The following is a 14,815-nucleotide window of genomic DNA, read 5'->3' as shown; positions in this document are numbered from 1 at the left end:
ACAGGAAGGAAACTGTCAACGTTTTCCTGAATATCTGAAAAAAGGCTATTCTTTGTCCCCCACAACTTTCAATAGGAAAGGAAAGCACAGCAAAGAAAAAGGAACAATGAGCTAATTGAAGAGATCAGCAAAAAAAATTATTTGGGCAAAGAAATGTGGAAGGTAACAGAAATTAACTTGTGCAAAAAAAAAAAAGTTTAAATTTGTAGGTGAAGAAAAAAGGCCTGAGAAAAATATTTCCAGCTTCAGCATGCAAATATTTATTTATTTTTTTAGTTATTTATTAGATTTGTATGCCGCTCCTCTCCGAAGACTCGGGGCGGCTCACAACAATAAAAACAATTTTCCAGCTAAAACAAATCTAATATTAAAAAGCGCATATTTAAAAAAGCAAACAACATATACATACCCAAACATAAATATAAAAAAGCCTGGGGGAAAGGTGTCTCAACTCCCCCATGCCTGGCGGTATAGATGGGTCTTGAGTAATTTACGAAAGACAAGGAGGGTGGGGGCAATTCTAATCTCCAGGGGGAGTTGATTCCAGAGGGCCGGGGTTGCCACAGAGAAAGCTCTTCCCCTGGGGCCCACCAAACAACATTGTTTGGTCGATGGGACCCGGAGAAGGCCAACCATCCATGCCATCCATGCTAAAATTATAGCACACCAAGGACAATGCAGTCTGTTGATCGGAAGCAATTCTGCATCCCCAGCTTGTTTCAAGCATTGAATAAATACAGAAAGTGTTAGGTTCCCTATGATCTGGCTAAAAAGTTCACAAGTGGGCTACCAGCCTCTGCAACTCTTTTTTCCTGCTTATTGAGATGCAGTAGCCACAAGCATTGCTTTCAAAATCAGGCAATAGCCTGCAGAAACATTAGAACTCCCTCTCATGGTAACAGCCCTAACTGCATCACTTCACATTATCCAGTTTTTGTTGTTGTTAGTGGGCGATGTCGTGTCCGACCCATCGGGACCCATGGACAATATTCCTCCATGCCTTCCTGTCCTCTTCTATCCTCTGGATTCCATTTAAGAATTGGTGACTTATACATAAATATATTAAAAATGGATTATTTAACCAATTTTAATATTATGTTTAATATGAGTATTCAAAAAATTGCAAAAAAATGCAAAAAAATTGAGTTATGGTTATTACTTTTTTGGAAATAAAAAACTTCAATTAAAACCCACATTAAAATTTGACGTGCATGAATTACCTGCAAAGTGCATCTGGGCTCACACAATTGCAGCTTACTTAACAAAGCCTAAATAAATCATCTGTTTCTACTAGTATATATACAGTATGAGCTCAGTGCAAGAATTACAATGGAGCTTTTTCACATGGTCTCTACTCCTCTGTCTACTCTGGAGGTATCTTTTATGGCAAAGCATAACTCATGCAACCCAACATTAACCTATTATCAACTCTAGAATCTCCAAATCTACATCATGGAAGAAAGGCAACAGGCACAGCAGAACCATGCACATCAGCGGTGGATTGCTCCCGGTTCAGTGAAGCGGCAGCAACAGGAGGTTCAGTCCATCTGCCCGGGACACTTCTGTGCATGCGCAGAAGCGTTGTGTGTGCAAGAAATAGTAGTGATGACATTTAGAACCCACTACTGATGCACATATGGATTTACTTACCTGAGCATCAGCCTTAGCCTTTGCAAAATCTTCTCCTCCTTCATTGCGGTTACCCTGCAGATAGACATTGCAAACTATTAATAAGATGTAAAAAGTAGGCTGGGAATGGGCCAAAAAATAGGCCCTGGGAATGGGCCAGAAATTAACATCTTTAAACAATTCACTAGCTTTCTTGGCAGCTCTACTTAAGAACTTAATTTGTTCCGTGATCAGGTTCTTAAATAGAAACATTCTTAAGTAGAAGCAATTTTTCCCATAGGAATCAATGTAAAAGCAAATAATGCGTGCAAATCCATTAAGAAAAAAAATAAAAGCTCGGAATTTGGGTGGGAGGAGGAGGAAGAAGAGGAGGACAGTCACTGCTGAAGGAAGAAGGTAAGGTGAGAAGAATAAAAAAAATGCAAAACTTTAAGGCTTAAAAAAAAAAGAGGGACTCTGAGGCAGCGCCCAGAAAAAGGAAAACACTCCATTCGCTCTGGGCTGCCAAAGCCTCCTTAAGCACCACCAAAAGGGTACTCTGGCAGTCCAGGAAAACCCGAGTTGGCTGGAATTAAAGGTGGAATGGCAGGAAACTGGCCAGGTCTTCGTGCTGCTCTCAAATTTCTTGGAAAAATTTTCCAGGCTTGGGTTCTAAAGTAGAAAATGGTTCTTAAATAGAGGCAAAAAAATCTTGAACACCTGGTTCTTATCTAGAAAAGTTCTTAAGTAGAAGCGTTCTTAAGTAGAGGTACCACTGTACTTCAAAATGAGATTTCTATCATTCTTAATTGTGGATAAACAAATTACAGCCACCAAATTAATGCTATCAGAACTGTATCCATGTTATGAGCAGTTTCAGTTTTTATCTGCTGTTGCACAATAAAGAAAAACAGGACCGTTTGAAGCAGCTTTCAAGTCCTGTGCAGCCTGCTCGCTTACTGGTGGTGACTATATGAAACGGAGGCAGAAATTGTCATTTGAACCTGTGCCCACTACAGCTCGGCAGCATTATTACCCCTGCATGCAAAAATTACTGAATGCACCGCTATCAAATGCAAAAGATCCTTGATGAATCAAAATCAATAAATAAAAAGAATGGCAACTTTTAAAGGTGGTTTAAACAATGGAATTGGATCATTGGGTATTCAGCATCAGACAGAAAACATTTATCTTTAACTAAAAGAGCTTTAAGATTGTGATGGGAAAGATCTTACCAGTGCCAGAGAGATTAGGATCCTTTTGAAATGTCCTGAAGTGTCAGAACTCAGGGCGTCCTCCAAAGATGTGTGATAGGCTGGAAAACACAAAAGCAGAAGAACGTATTCAGAGACACTCTGGATCCCAATGCAATTCCTGGTAATTAAAAAGATACACCCATGTTGTTTTCTTTAAAAAAAAAAATGCAATTTGGATTGCCAGAAGGTATTTTTTGACTTTCCGTCTAGCCTGTAGCCCTGCGATTTTCCAGTGCGCTCCCTCTTCAAAAATTACCTATTGTATGCCTGGCCCTGCTTAATTCTTTAAGATCAGCTTAATACTATAACAGACTTAACATTATAAAACATCCATCCAAGTACTGACTCCAGTTCTCTTTATGTGTATAGGATATTCACATGTTATTTATTTATTTATTTATTTATTTATTTATTGTTTGTTTGTTTGTTTGTTTGTTTATTCATTCATTCATTCATTCATTCATTCGATTTTTATGCCGCCCTTCTCCATAGACTCAGGGCAGCTTACAACATGTTAGCAATAGCACTTTTTTAACAGAGCTAGGCTATTGCCCCCACACTCCGGGTCCTCATTTTACCCACCTTGGAGGGATGGAAGGCTGAGTCAACCTTGAGCCGGTGATGAGATTTGAACCGCTGACCTTCAGATCTACAAGTCAGCTTCAGTGGCCTGCAGTACAGCACTCTACCTGCTGCGCCACCCTGGCTCAGTTATGAAGCCCATGGGAATATTCTGAGTAGCTTCTACCCTTAAAGATCAGTAGCTGCTAACCTTGATCTGATGCAATAAACAGACCAATATGAGAGGTGACTATTTCATTTGAGTCAGGCTCAACTCCTGCTGTTTATAAGGACTTGCTTTTTTTTGCCAATATAGCAGTGATTTGCCATCCAGTTAGATTGGGAACCCTATAGAAAATGCCAATGACTAAAGAAGCAATAAATAAAATATGTACTGGCAAAACGTAAGTATTTTATACAGCAACTGATAAATACTTTTCTGATTCTTAGTCTCCTACATCCATTTGTCCCTTAATGATGAATCTGCATACAGATGGGAGGTTGAAAAACTAACCTTATGGTATGACCAGAACAATTTGGAACTGAACTCACTCAAAACTGTAAAAATGGTGGTACATTTTAGGAGAAGCTCACCCATACTTCCATCTCTTACAATACTAGACAACACAGTATCAACAGTAAAGACCTTCAAATTTCTAGGTTCTACCATATCACAAGATCTAAAATGGACACCGAACATCAAAAATATCATCAAAAAGCACAAGAAAGAATGTTCTTTCTATGCCAACTCAGGAAGCTCAAACTGACCAAGGAGCTGCTGATATATTTCAACAGAAGAATTATTGAGTCTGTCATCTGCACCTCTATAACCATCTGGATTGCTTCTGCAACCCAGCAAGACAGACACAGACTTCAGAGGATAATTAGAACTGCACAAAAAACAATTTTGCAGCAGCATGCGACAACTTTGGTCTCCTTATCAACATAAAGACCAAAGTGATGCATCAGCCAGCTCCGAAAGCCAAATATCAAGAGCCCACCATAACAGTGAAGGGATAAAATCTGCTAGCAGTGGACCAATTTACATATCTTGGCAGCACCCTTTCCCGTGCAGTGACAATTTACATTGAGGTCAAGTGCAGAATTGTCAAGGCAAGCTCTGCATTTGGCAGATTATTGACCAACATGTGGGACCATCGTAGAATAAGCCTTGCTACAAAGCTCAAAGTCTACTGAGCAGCAGTGCTAACTATCCTGTTGTATGTCGGTGAGACTTGGACTGTATACAGGAGACATGCTAGGCAATTGACCACTTCCACACGACCTGTCTCCGTAGCAGACCTACCCTGCTGATGAAAGCTCAGACATAGAAACATAGAAACATAGAAGACTGACAGCAGAAAAAGACCTCATGGTCCATCTAGTCTGCCCTTATACTATTTCCGGTATTTTATCTTAGGATGGATATATGTTTATCCCAGGCATGTTTAAATTCAGTTACTGTGGATTTACCAACCACGTCTGCTGGAAGTTTGTTCCAGACATGCTGGGCAGACCATGTTTCTAGGATTCCAGACCATCACATCCCTAAACAGCTCCTATATGGTGAGCTGTGTAAAGGAAAGCGATCGCATGGGGGACAAAGGAAGCCTCCTTTAAAAACCCTGCTATGCTGTCCAAAAAACCTCCCTAATCTTATGTTCCGGGTCTATTTGACCCGGACCGCAAATTGATCATTTTAGGTATTTATATTTGGTCTTTTTGAAAGCTTTTTTTACTTGGAAACAAGTTTGAACATTTCTGAACATAATGATATGAAAATTGAACTGGAAAAATTGATGCATACTTGTTTATTTTGCATATAAAAGTCTCTCCCACCCCCCCATGTTCAATTATATCAAGGCCGAGGGGGGGGGGGGCTTTTGTGACAAAAATAAACAAATAAGAATCATTTTTTTCAGTTCATTTCTATTTTTCTCATGCTCAGGATTGTTCAATTTAGTATATCAAAACTTTTTGGGGGAAATTCCTTAGAGATTTGTAGCCTAAAAAAATATAAATTTTACACGAAATTCAGAAAACATGGGGGGAGGGGCTATTTGATCAAAATAAAAATATCCATAAATTGAAAAATATTTCACAAAAACGGGGGGGGGGGGGGGGCACGCATTCTATCAGCAAAATAAACCAATAAGAATTACTTTTTTCATTTCAATTTTCATATCATTGTGTGCAGAAATGTTCCAAGTGAAAAAAGTATTCAAATTGACCAAACATAAGCACTTCAAATGAAGAGTTTTTGGTCCGGGTCAGGGTGACCCGGGAACAGAATAAGTGTGACTTTTTGTTTTTCAGCAAGAAAGAAACCCCCCACCCCCCAAAAAAAATTCTCATAGAGAGAACCCCTGAAATGATGAAAAGTCATGAAATTTCAAGTTTCAGATATGCAGGGAAAATATTTTACAGGGACTCAAACTTGGCTTCGGGTCACATACGACCCTAACTGAACAGCAGGGTTTTAAGTCCCTCGATATCGACACCACCTCCTGGGAAAACAACATCGGTCAACCTGGCACATGCTGATTCATCAAGATGCCAAACATCTGAAGACAGAAGAACAATCATAGCAGAAGAGAAGCGAACACTCTGCAAAGTCAGAGCTGCAAATGCTACAACAACGGTGCCCGCATAGGTCTTCCCAACATGTGGCAGAATATTATAGGCCTTACCAGCCACCTATGGATACATCGTGGACAGTCCACAGTGTGTTACAAACAGTGTGTTAGATGTCAAGGTCCTTTTCGAACATGATGGACAGACATTATCAGAACTTCTACCAACCTGCCTTCCATTGAGGACCTGTATACTCCATGAGACAAAAAGAGGGCTGTGAATATATTTACAGACCCCTCACATCCTGGACACAAACTGTTTCAACTTCTACCCTTAAAACAACGCTAGAGCACTGCACACCAGAACAGCTGGAACACCAGCACAGTTTTTTCCTGAACGCCATCACTCTGCTAAACAAATAATTATCTCAAAAACTGTCAAGCTATTTACTAAGTCTGCCCTACTATTAATTTTCTCATTGTTCCCGTCACCCATCTCCTCCCACAAATGATTGTACAACTGTAACTTTGTTGCTTATATCCTTGCAATTTATATTGACTGGTTCATAAAAGATTTGATTGCTTATTTGTACCTGGACCATCATTAAGTTTTGTATCTTTTCTTTTACATACACTGAGAGCATATGCACCAAGATAAATTCCTTGTGTGTCGAATCACACTTGGCCATTTAAAAAATTCTATACTATTTTATTCTATTCAGAATTATTGAATAAATTCTTTACCTTCGTTATAGGCTGCATTAATTGCTTGAATCTCTTGGTTATTCCGTGTGGCCAAAATTTCAATGAGAGCACTCTCATCAGTTCCAGCCCCCTGGAGTGATGTAAAGATATTTGATTGTTTAGTGATTGTTTATATTTCAGGTCAGATAAGTTCTTACATTTATAGGGAATGCCTAGTGCATCAATGTCCTGATATTTCAGCTTTAAAAAAAAATGGTTGGCTCAATATTGAACCTACATATCAGCCTGAGCTGGAAATCTTTAGCAAGAAGGAAATCCCTTATTCTCTCAAGGGTTTAATTACTCTTTGAGATAAAGGCAAAAGAAGGAGTTTTCCTTCTGTTGTTCATATGGGTTAAATTTATTCTTCCTGTTCTTCAAATAGTATATTAAAAAGAAATCTGATCTACCGCCATGGCTTTCTTCAGTTGCTTTGCATCATAGAAGGCTGGTGGCATCATCAATCCAAGAATAGCCTTCGCCAAAGGTCCAGATATTTCAGATTTCAGGTCTGCCATAAGGTCCTAACACAGGAAACACTCATGAAGGAAAACAAACTGGAAACTCCAAAGAAATATAGGGCATTTAACAATGACTGGAAACCCATTATTGACTTTTTACAGGAAACAGTAAAAATGATATATGGTTTTGAGAATTAGAATAAATATAACACATTATAGAGAAAATGTAAATAATGCTATAATCACAGAGTAAGATGTTAACTTATATTTATACTTATAATTTTATTTTATGATGTGCAATGACAATAAAGAAAACTAACTAAACTAACTATGACTGCAATAAAAGAAAACTAGAAGCCTTTTCTTTAAAACTTTTTCTTTGATCGCTGCATTTTCCTTCCTTCCTTCCTTCCTTCCTCCTTTCTTCCTTCCTTCCTTCCTTCCCTGTATTCAAAATTCTAATAAAATTTTATGTAAAAGAAGAAGAAACTCCCCAAAACTGATGCCAGTCAGGAATACGATGCTTGGAAGAAAGGATCTGACTTAAATGTTTGAGCACATCAGTCCTAGCAAGCATAGTCAACAGTGAGGCTTTATGAAATGAAAGTCCATCTACTTCTATGGGGCTGCCTCAGGCACATTAAATTTGTATTAATGAATGCAATATTCTGGAACTTTAACACCCTATGATTAGAGCAGGAAGGAAGAATGGCAGCAAATGGAGAAGATATGCTTTGACTTAAGAACAGACTCTAGCTGTAGTTGCCTCCACATGCAGATAGAACTTAATAATAAGAGCTTAATAATTATTGCTTTGATAAGAGGTTTTTCTCCAGAGTCAAAATCTATATACATTAAAAGTAATCCGTAATTAAAAATACAAGTGCCTAATAGTTACATGCTGTATCCTTCAGTGCTCTTTTATATTTATAGGTCAGTTTGCCAGACACAAGGAAGATACATAACTCAACTCATCCTTTTCATCTCCTGCCTAAAACTGTAAAACTTTTCATCTCCTGCCTAAAATTTTCATCTCCTGCCTAAAACTTTTCATCTCCTGCCTAAAATTGAAGGTTAGGTATTTAGACACATCTGAGCAAGATGTTAAAAGATGACCTTTTTAAAAAAAAAGACCAATAGACATTGATGACGATTTGAGTAACAGATTCGACCATGATATCTAACAAGGAGGAAGAATTACTTTTAATATATTTTTCCATCCTGAATGCCTCATGCCTGCAAATTCTGACACAAAACAAACGAAAGCTTCAGAAAGATAATGGGGGAGTAATTTCCTGAGTACTATAATCATGCTCCTCTTTGCTCTCTCCTGTGTAGCTAGATTTTCTTTTTTTTAAAAAAAGGAATATTGGCACATGGACCATACTTTATATATTTATACCAGCATCCTGAAATCTACAAATCTTAGTATGTGCTCAGCTATGCACACACAGAGAGAGATTTGAACTAGCAATTGAAATGGTTAATATTAAAAGGCATCTAATTGGGGGAAGGCAACCAGTGAAAGAATGATCTTAATTCTTTACTTTTAAAAGTAACACCAAACTTAAAGTACGCAATCTATAAGAGTTACTGCACAAGAGCTACTGTAATAAGTAATTCAACCGAATGTTGGGGAAAGGGAATGAGATACAAAAGAAGAGATTGTACTAATTACCCGGCCATAATGAGACTTGTATGCTTTTATGATCTCTTGCCTCTGGTCATTATTCCTCTGTGTGACAACCTCAATGATGGCATCTTCATCTGTGCCTGGAACCCAGTAGACAGAACACATTTAACCATTTCCCCCCCACTTAGTCAGGGAAGTAAGTAATCGCAAGAAAGAACAAAAAAGGAAATTATACACCACTGGGTTGAGAGAGAGGACATTCGCTCTTTGTTAAGATCAATCATTCAGTTCACTGCCTCCAAGATTATTATTTTTTTAATCCTATTATTTTCTGACCCCCTTACAAACTCACCATCCTTAAAGTTTGTTTCAGCCCTATACAATGGACAGAAGAAAAATCAAATCAGTGGATAAGCATATTTGTTCAATACCCATAGCACCTTGCTTCTGGTTTCTGGGAGGAAAATTCCTGAATTATTCCTGCAGGGTATGATTTACTGCAATGTGCTCAGATGGTTATCGCATGGCCCTATAGACTGTAACCTCATTCTTGTCTTAAAAATAGATTTAGGACTGGCAAAAAGAAACACACTTAACCAGCTTGAGATATGACTGCATATTAACTATTACCATTAATACAATCCTGCTCATGCTATTCAATGCAAGCCATGATCTCTAACGTGCCAAGGACTTTGCAAGCCCACACCTTACTGATTACAGTTGTTATAGGGCAGGAAGGAGTGTGACTGTCAGTGTTGTTTGCAACAGCTCTCTCCTTGGGAATAACTTTCCACCCTCCCAAAGCAATGATTCCTCCCACAATCCACCCAACTTCCCAAGAAGGATAACCTTCTCGGAGGTAAAATGTGGCTTTTCCAGAAGGCTTTGGAGAGTTAATCATATACAACAGGGCCATATCAAACAAATCTTAGTTCATTGGTTTTACTATCAAATTTAGGAGGCTGGATTTGAATTTTATTAATTTAATGAATAAAAATATAGCTTTATTTGTTTATTTTTTAAGATCTGTCTGTTAAGTTTCAGGAAGTGAACAAGTCTCCTAAATAAATCAATGCACAAATGCAATATAGTTTATGGTATTCTGAATGAATGCCCAGAGAATGACTCTTACTGAGCAATATAAAAGCATAGCAAATAGAAACAAAATCATTCAGCTGTTTCTAGACATCACTCTGAATATAGTCTTCATTTGCTTCCTGTTACATTGAACTTAAATAGGATGGCAACAGCTACTGACCGAGTATCAAACCTAGGCAATGGCTTGAGAGAACAATGTGTTATCAAATATATAACAAAATCTGTACCCTGAGCATTTTTCCCAACTACAATTAGCTGTTGATACAACAGTGCCATCTGCTGGGCCTTAGAGGAAGCAGTAGCGTATCCTTTGGTCACTGTCCGTATCTAACAAGATGCAAGGCCTCTGCATTGCTACGGTTTTTATGGAGCATTTGTTGCCTGGATGACTTGCAGAGGGTGACCCATCACTAGAAACCTCCTTCTCTTTCCAGAATCACCAAATCAGAAGAGCAACCTGGTTTGTTCTGAAATACACTTCTTTTCCCATGAATTCAAGAGTACGACTAACACCTCAAAATATACTTTTCATAAATTTAGTAAGCAGGCCTCCAAGAGTAACAATGCAACTGCCTTCTTCCAACATTTGTCAGGTGGTTTTTTTATTTTGTTTATTTAATTTTAAAACAATATTCCTTTTTGCATTATACAGTTACACAGCCTTGAGTCAAACTTAATTAAATGGCATAACAGACATAGCAACATACTTTGCAATTGTATATTGTCTTCCCTAAAATACATAGGCAGTTGTGATGTGCAGCAAATTCAGCACTGTTACATTGTTGGCATTGCATTGTCTTCTCTTTCATGGCTGATTAGGATTTACTCAAACTCTCCAACCAGCTACATGAAGCAAATGGCCTAAGGGAGAACCATAAGCCACTGGTAGCCAAGAAATGTTTTAGAGCGATAGTTCTCAACCTTTTCTTTACCACAGACCCCCTTTAAATACCTTATGGCTAAGGACAGTGGCCACGGACCACCAAGACTTAACCCGAGATTTAAATCATAACATGCAGACTCTTCACAGAACAAAACCTAGCAGCAGAATTCTACATAACAAGGTTGAGGTGTAGGTTAGATGATTCCTAGAATGTGACTGGAGATGAGGAATGGATCTATAAAATTACCTACATTTTAAAAGCATTCAGCTAAGCCCAAGAAAGAAATCTGGCCAAGCAATCATGCTTCCTATCTAGAAAGTCTACAGATGTTATTACTTTATCACTGGATAAAAAGAAAAGTGATTTTTCTTGCTCTACATCAATCAGCACATTGTACAGGTTTACTTACCAAAACCCTTCATAGCTTTCCTGAGCACTTTTGCATCACCATCAGCATTGAAATTTGCAGCTGGAAGAATGGTTCCTTTCAGCTGCATAAAAGTAAAAGTACAGTAGTTTAAATTAAAAGTATGTATTTTAAAAGGGGGGAGATGCAGAAATAGGGTCAAGCAGAAGAGAGTCCAGATAAGGCACCCCCATCCATCTCCTAATAATTGCTATTTTATTTAAAACAAAGAAAATATAATGAAACAAATTCCATGCTCATGCATCTCCCAGTCAGCATGTGGAGGGCATCTTTCAATGGTATTTAGTTAGTTGGCTAGTTAGTTAGTTAGTTAGTTAGTTAGTTAGTTAGTTAGTTAGTTAGTTAGTCAGTCAGTCAGTCAAATATGCATTGGCATCCTTCAGTCTCGAAAGACCCTGGTATCATGCTCTGGATTCCCCAGAGTCAAACACGTATTTGTAATATAGACAGATATAACATTGTTTAAATATTTTAAATTGTCCATGCCTGTTTAGGATTACAACTTCTAGATATTAATTCAAAAAGATGTGATTTCTTTAGGACTGATTCTCCAACCGTTTTACATGCAAAAAGCCTAGGATGAATTCACAGAGCCTGTTCCAATGATTGCATACAGTTATCTAAGCACTGTCCATTTCCTTGTATTAGGCAGTAACAAGTCATAATGGAAGAACAATCTGAGAAAGAAGCAGGTTTTACTTGGTAAATTAATCCACTAATATGGGGCATTTGTGAATTCACCCTTTAAAAATAATTAGTAAAAAGCTTAGTAAGTGGAATAGCTCACGCGGAAACGAGCAAAGGAAGAAACCCCATCTATTGCTAATCTGATTTTGTAACAGAAGCTATGGGTTGTTTTCTTAACATAGCTCCAAGGATCCATATTGCAGATGCATTTATGAAGCTGCAGTGATTCTGCTGAGCGTGTAAGGGCACTTACAACAAAGCACTTCCACTGGACTGTTTTTTAGTTTTATCATCAAATATCCTATTATACTAGGGAATAAGCAACATCTTCAAATGTTAATTCATAATGATGCAGAAAACCAAGGAAGGGAAAATAATTCTTCTAACTATGAATGCATATTAGTTAAAGTGGCATTTTTAGAAAATGTTAGAAAGGGAGAACTGTTGAGTAGGCAAGATATCCAAGAGGTCCAGAGCATTAGCAGGGGATAGAGTGAAGCAGTTGTAGTTTTGAGCCAGCAAGCCATAGGTAGGGGAAGGGAAGGCTGGCTTCTAACCTCCACTTTGGTCACTGCACTAAGTTCCCACATCTGATAGGCCACCTGCGCAGCTTCAGGGAAGAACTCACCTGCAGCACTGGAAGGGGAGGGATGGAAAGATACAAAGTGGATGACAAATGCAGAGACACAGTAAAATGTGAAGATGCAGATTCTGTGCAAATTAGCTGTCCCATCCTTCCTCTCCTACCTAAGTCCCTAAACAACATCTTATCTATCTATCTATCTATCCATCCATCCATCCATCCATCCATCCATCCATCCATCCATCCATCTATCTTTTCCCCCCAAAAATAAAACCCTGTCTTATATTTTTTTGCAAGCTGAAATAAGTGCTTGGCCTTATTGCCATGCACTCAAAAGCCCTATTGGGCTTATTATCAGGTGATGTCTTATTTGGGGGGGAACCAGGGTATCTATCTATTCTATCTATCTCTTCTGTAATAACATTTTTATATTATATTTATTATATTTATATTTTTTATTAAGAGGCATGGTAGAAAGCAGGCTAGTTGATGTGTTCGCCATATTTTCTAAGAAAAAGGTGAGGGTCTTTTTTCCCCTTTATCTCTATGCAAAAGGCAACTGCGGTGCTTCTTAATCCATAGTAGGGTCATAGGGAAATTATTAAAAGCCTATGCTAGCCCAACTCTAAAATCTTAGTTAGGCCCAATCTTGCTTTTAAATAAAAGTTTTCGGCTTTGAATGAAAAGATGGGAAGAAAATGAATGAAGGTACCCTTGATATTAAATGCAGCCTGGAAGGCTACTTTTTCAATTTAATATTTTATTTCAATGTCATTTGAGAATTGCAAAATAGTACATGAATAGGATAATGCAAGTGATTCTACGATCTCTTTAAAATGAAATGTACTAGTATTGCTGTTATTCCACTCTTCTCTGCGTTGATTTCCATACTACGTAAAAGATACACTGGTAGTCCTCATGCTTAGTAAATCATTGGTCATCAGCACTAATATTGACATATGCAATTTGCCCAAGCCATCCTCCCATCCATTCTTCTTCTTTCTAGGTGTCCCAACTACATTACTTAACATTTGTAGCAATCACAGCTGTGGCGAGAGTTAACACTGAATGTATCTGAAATGCAATGGGTTAGTGAACGCTGATCCAAAGTGTACATATAACATATAAAACCTCACAGGTTCAACTAGTGAATTAGGGCAGTAGCAGTATAAACCCGCATATAGGATCAAATTCTGATATAGAAATATAGAGAAAGAGAGGGGAGGCTGAAACTGCTTAGATTATGGAGGCTTCATCATGGAAAAGGATAATAATCAGTTGTTTCCTGATCAGAGCATTTCAAAACACATAGCAATATGCTCCTACTGCATTTTGTGGCTGAGGAATTATGATTAAAAACACATTATAATATAATGTCTTATATGCTGTCTTATTATTGCTGTTAGCCGCCCCGAGTCTCCGGAGAGGGGCGGCATACAAATCCAATAAATAGATAGATAGATAGATAGATAGATAGATAGATAGATAGATAGATAGATAGATAGATAGATAGATAGATAGATAGATAAATAATAAATAAAGTTGATTAGGTGCCATCAACACTGGGTCAACTCTTAGTAAAGTCACAGATTTCTCCCATAGTATTTTAAAAGGCTTGAAGTCCTTCCAAGCAGACAAACACATATTCAGCCAGTCAACAAAAACTGAGGTGAAGGGCCTGCTGTCCAAGGATAGTTCAACTGACTATCCTCAGGTTAAAAATCTCACATTATAGAAAAACTACTGAAATTTTGGGGAAAGCCATTCAAGAAAAAAGCATTCATATTCTACTTGGGAAATAGTATTATTAGAGGTACAGGCCCAAAAACAGTTTCAGCAACTGAGGGCAATTTAAAAAGCATTCCTCCCCCACAAGAAACCATGCTTCAGAATTGAACTTACTCATCATCTCCCCCACACAGTTTCAGTAGTGCTTTTTTGTAATCACCTGATGTGTCACTCTGTAAAAGAGAGAGAGGAAAACTCAGCGCTTCACAATTATAACCAAAGTGCAAATCATCCTTAAGATGAAAGTTATATTACCTAAATGAGCTTTAAATAAATCCTGCTTGACTAGAGGAGGGTGGGTGTTGGACTAGAAAGTTAGGGGTCCCCAACCTTTTGGACCTCAGGGATCCCTAAGGTCATAATTTTAAATCCCGTGAACCACCAAATTCATAATTTTAAATCCCACGGACCCTAATTCATAATTTTAAGTCCTGCAGATCAGTGGTGAAATCTAAAAACTTTCCCTACCAGTTCTGTGGGCATGGCCTGGAGGTCGGGTGACCGGGTGGGCA

At 38.1% G+C, this 14,815-nt stretch overlaps 1 protein-coding gene across 4 annotated transcripts in view; it reads right to left on the bottom strand.

Moving 5' to 3' along the window:
- The window catches only part of ANXA6 (annexin A6), a 58,583-nt gene that overhangs the window by 12,051 nt on the left and 31,717 nt on the right, over positions 1-14,815 (bottom strand). For all 4 annotated transcript variants that reach the window (XM_070739045.1, XM_070739046.1, XM_070739043.1 and 1 more), the window contains exons 13-20: positions 14,418-14,476; positions 12,490-12,568; positions 11,228-11,309; positions 8,882-8,976; positions 7,153-7,266; positions 6,743-6,833; positions 2,844-2,923; positions 1,651-1,704 (exon numbers count right to left, since the gene is read on the bottom strand). In XM_070739045.1, the coding sequence (XP_070595146.1) occupies positions 1,651-1,704; positions 2,844-2,923; positions 6,743-6,833; positions 7,153-7,266; positions 8,882-8,976; positions 11,228-11,309; positions 12,490-12,568; positions 14,418-14,476 (654 nt within the window). The remainder of the gene's footprint in view (positions 1-1,650; positions 1,705-2,843; positions 2,924-6,742; positions 6,834-7,152; positions 7,267-8,881; positions 8,977-11,227; positions 11,310-12,489; positions 12,569-14,417; positions 14,477-14,815) is intronic.

The sequence above is a fragment of the Erythrolamprus reginae genome, chromosome 2 (genome assembly GCF_031021105.1).
Source record: "Erythrolamprus reginae isolate rEryReg1 chromosome 2, rEryReg1.hap1, whole genome shotgun sequence".
NCBI classification, from domain to species: domain Eukaryota; kingdom Metazoa; phylum Chordata; class Lepidosauria; order Squamata; family Dipsadidae; genus Erythrolamprus; species Erythrolamprus reginae.
This window is presented reverse-complemented; position numbering and strand designations above follow the sequence as displayed.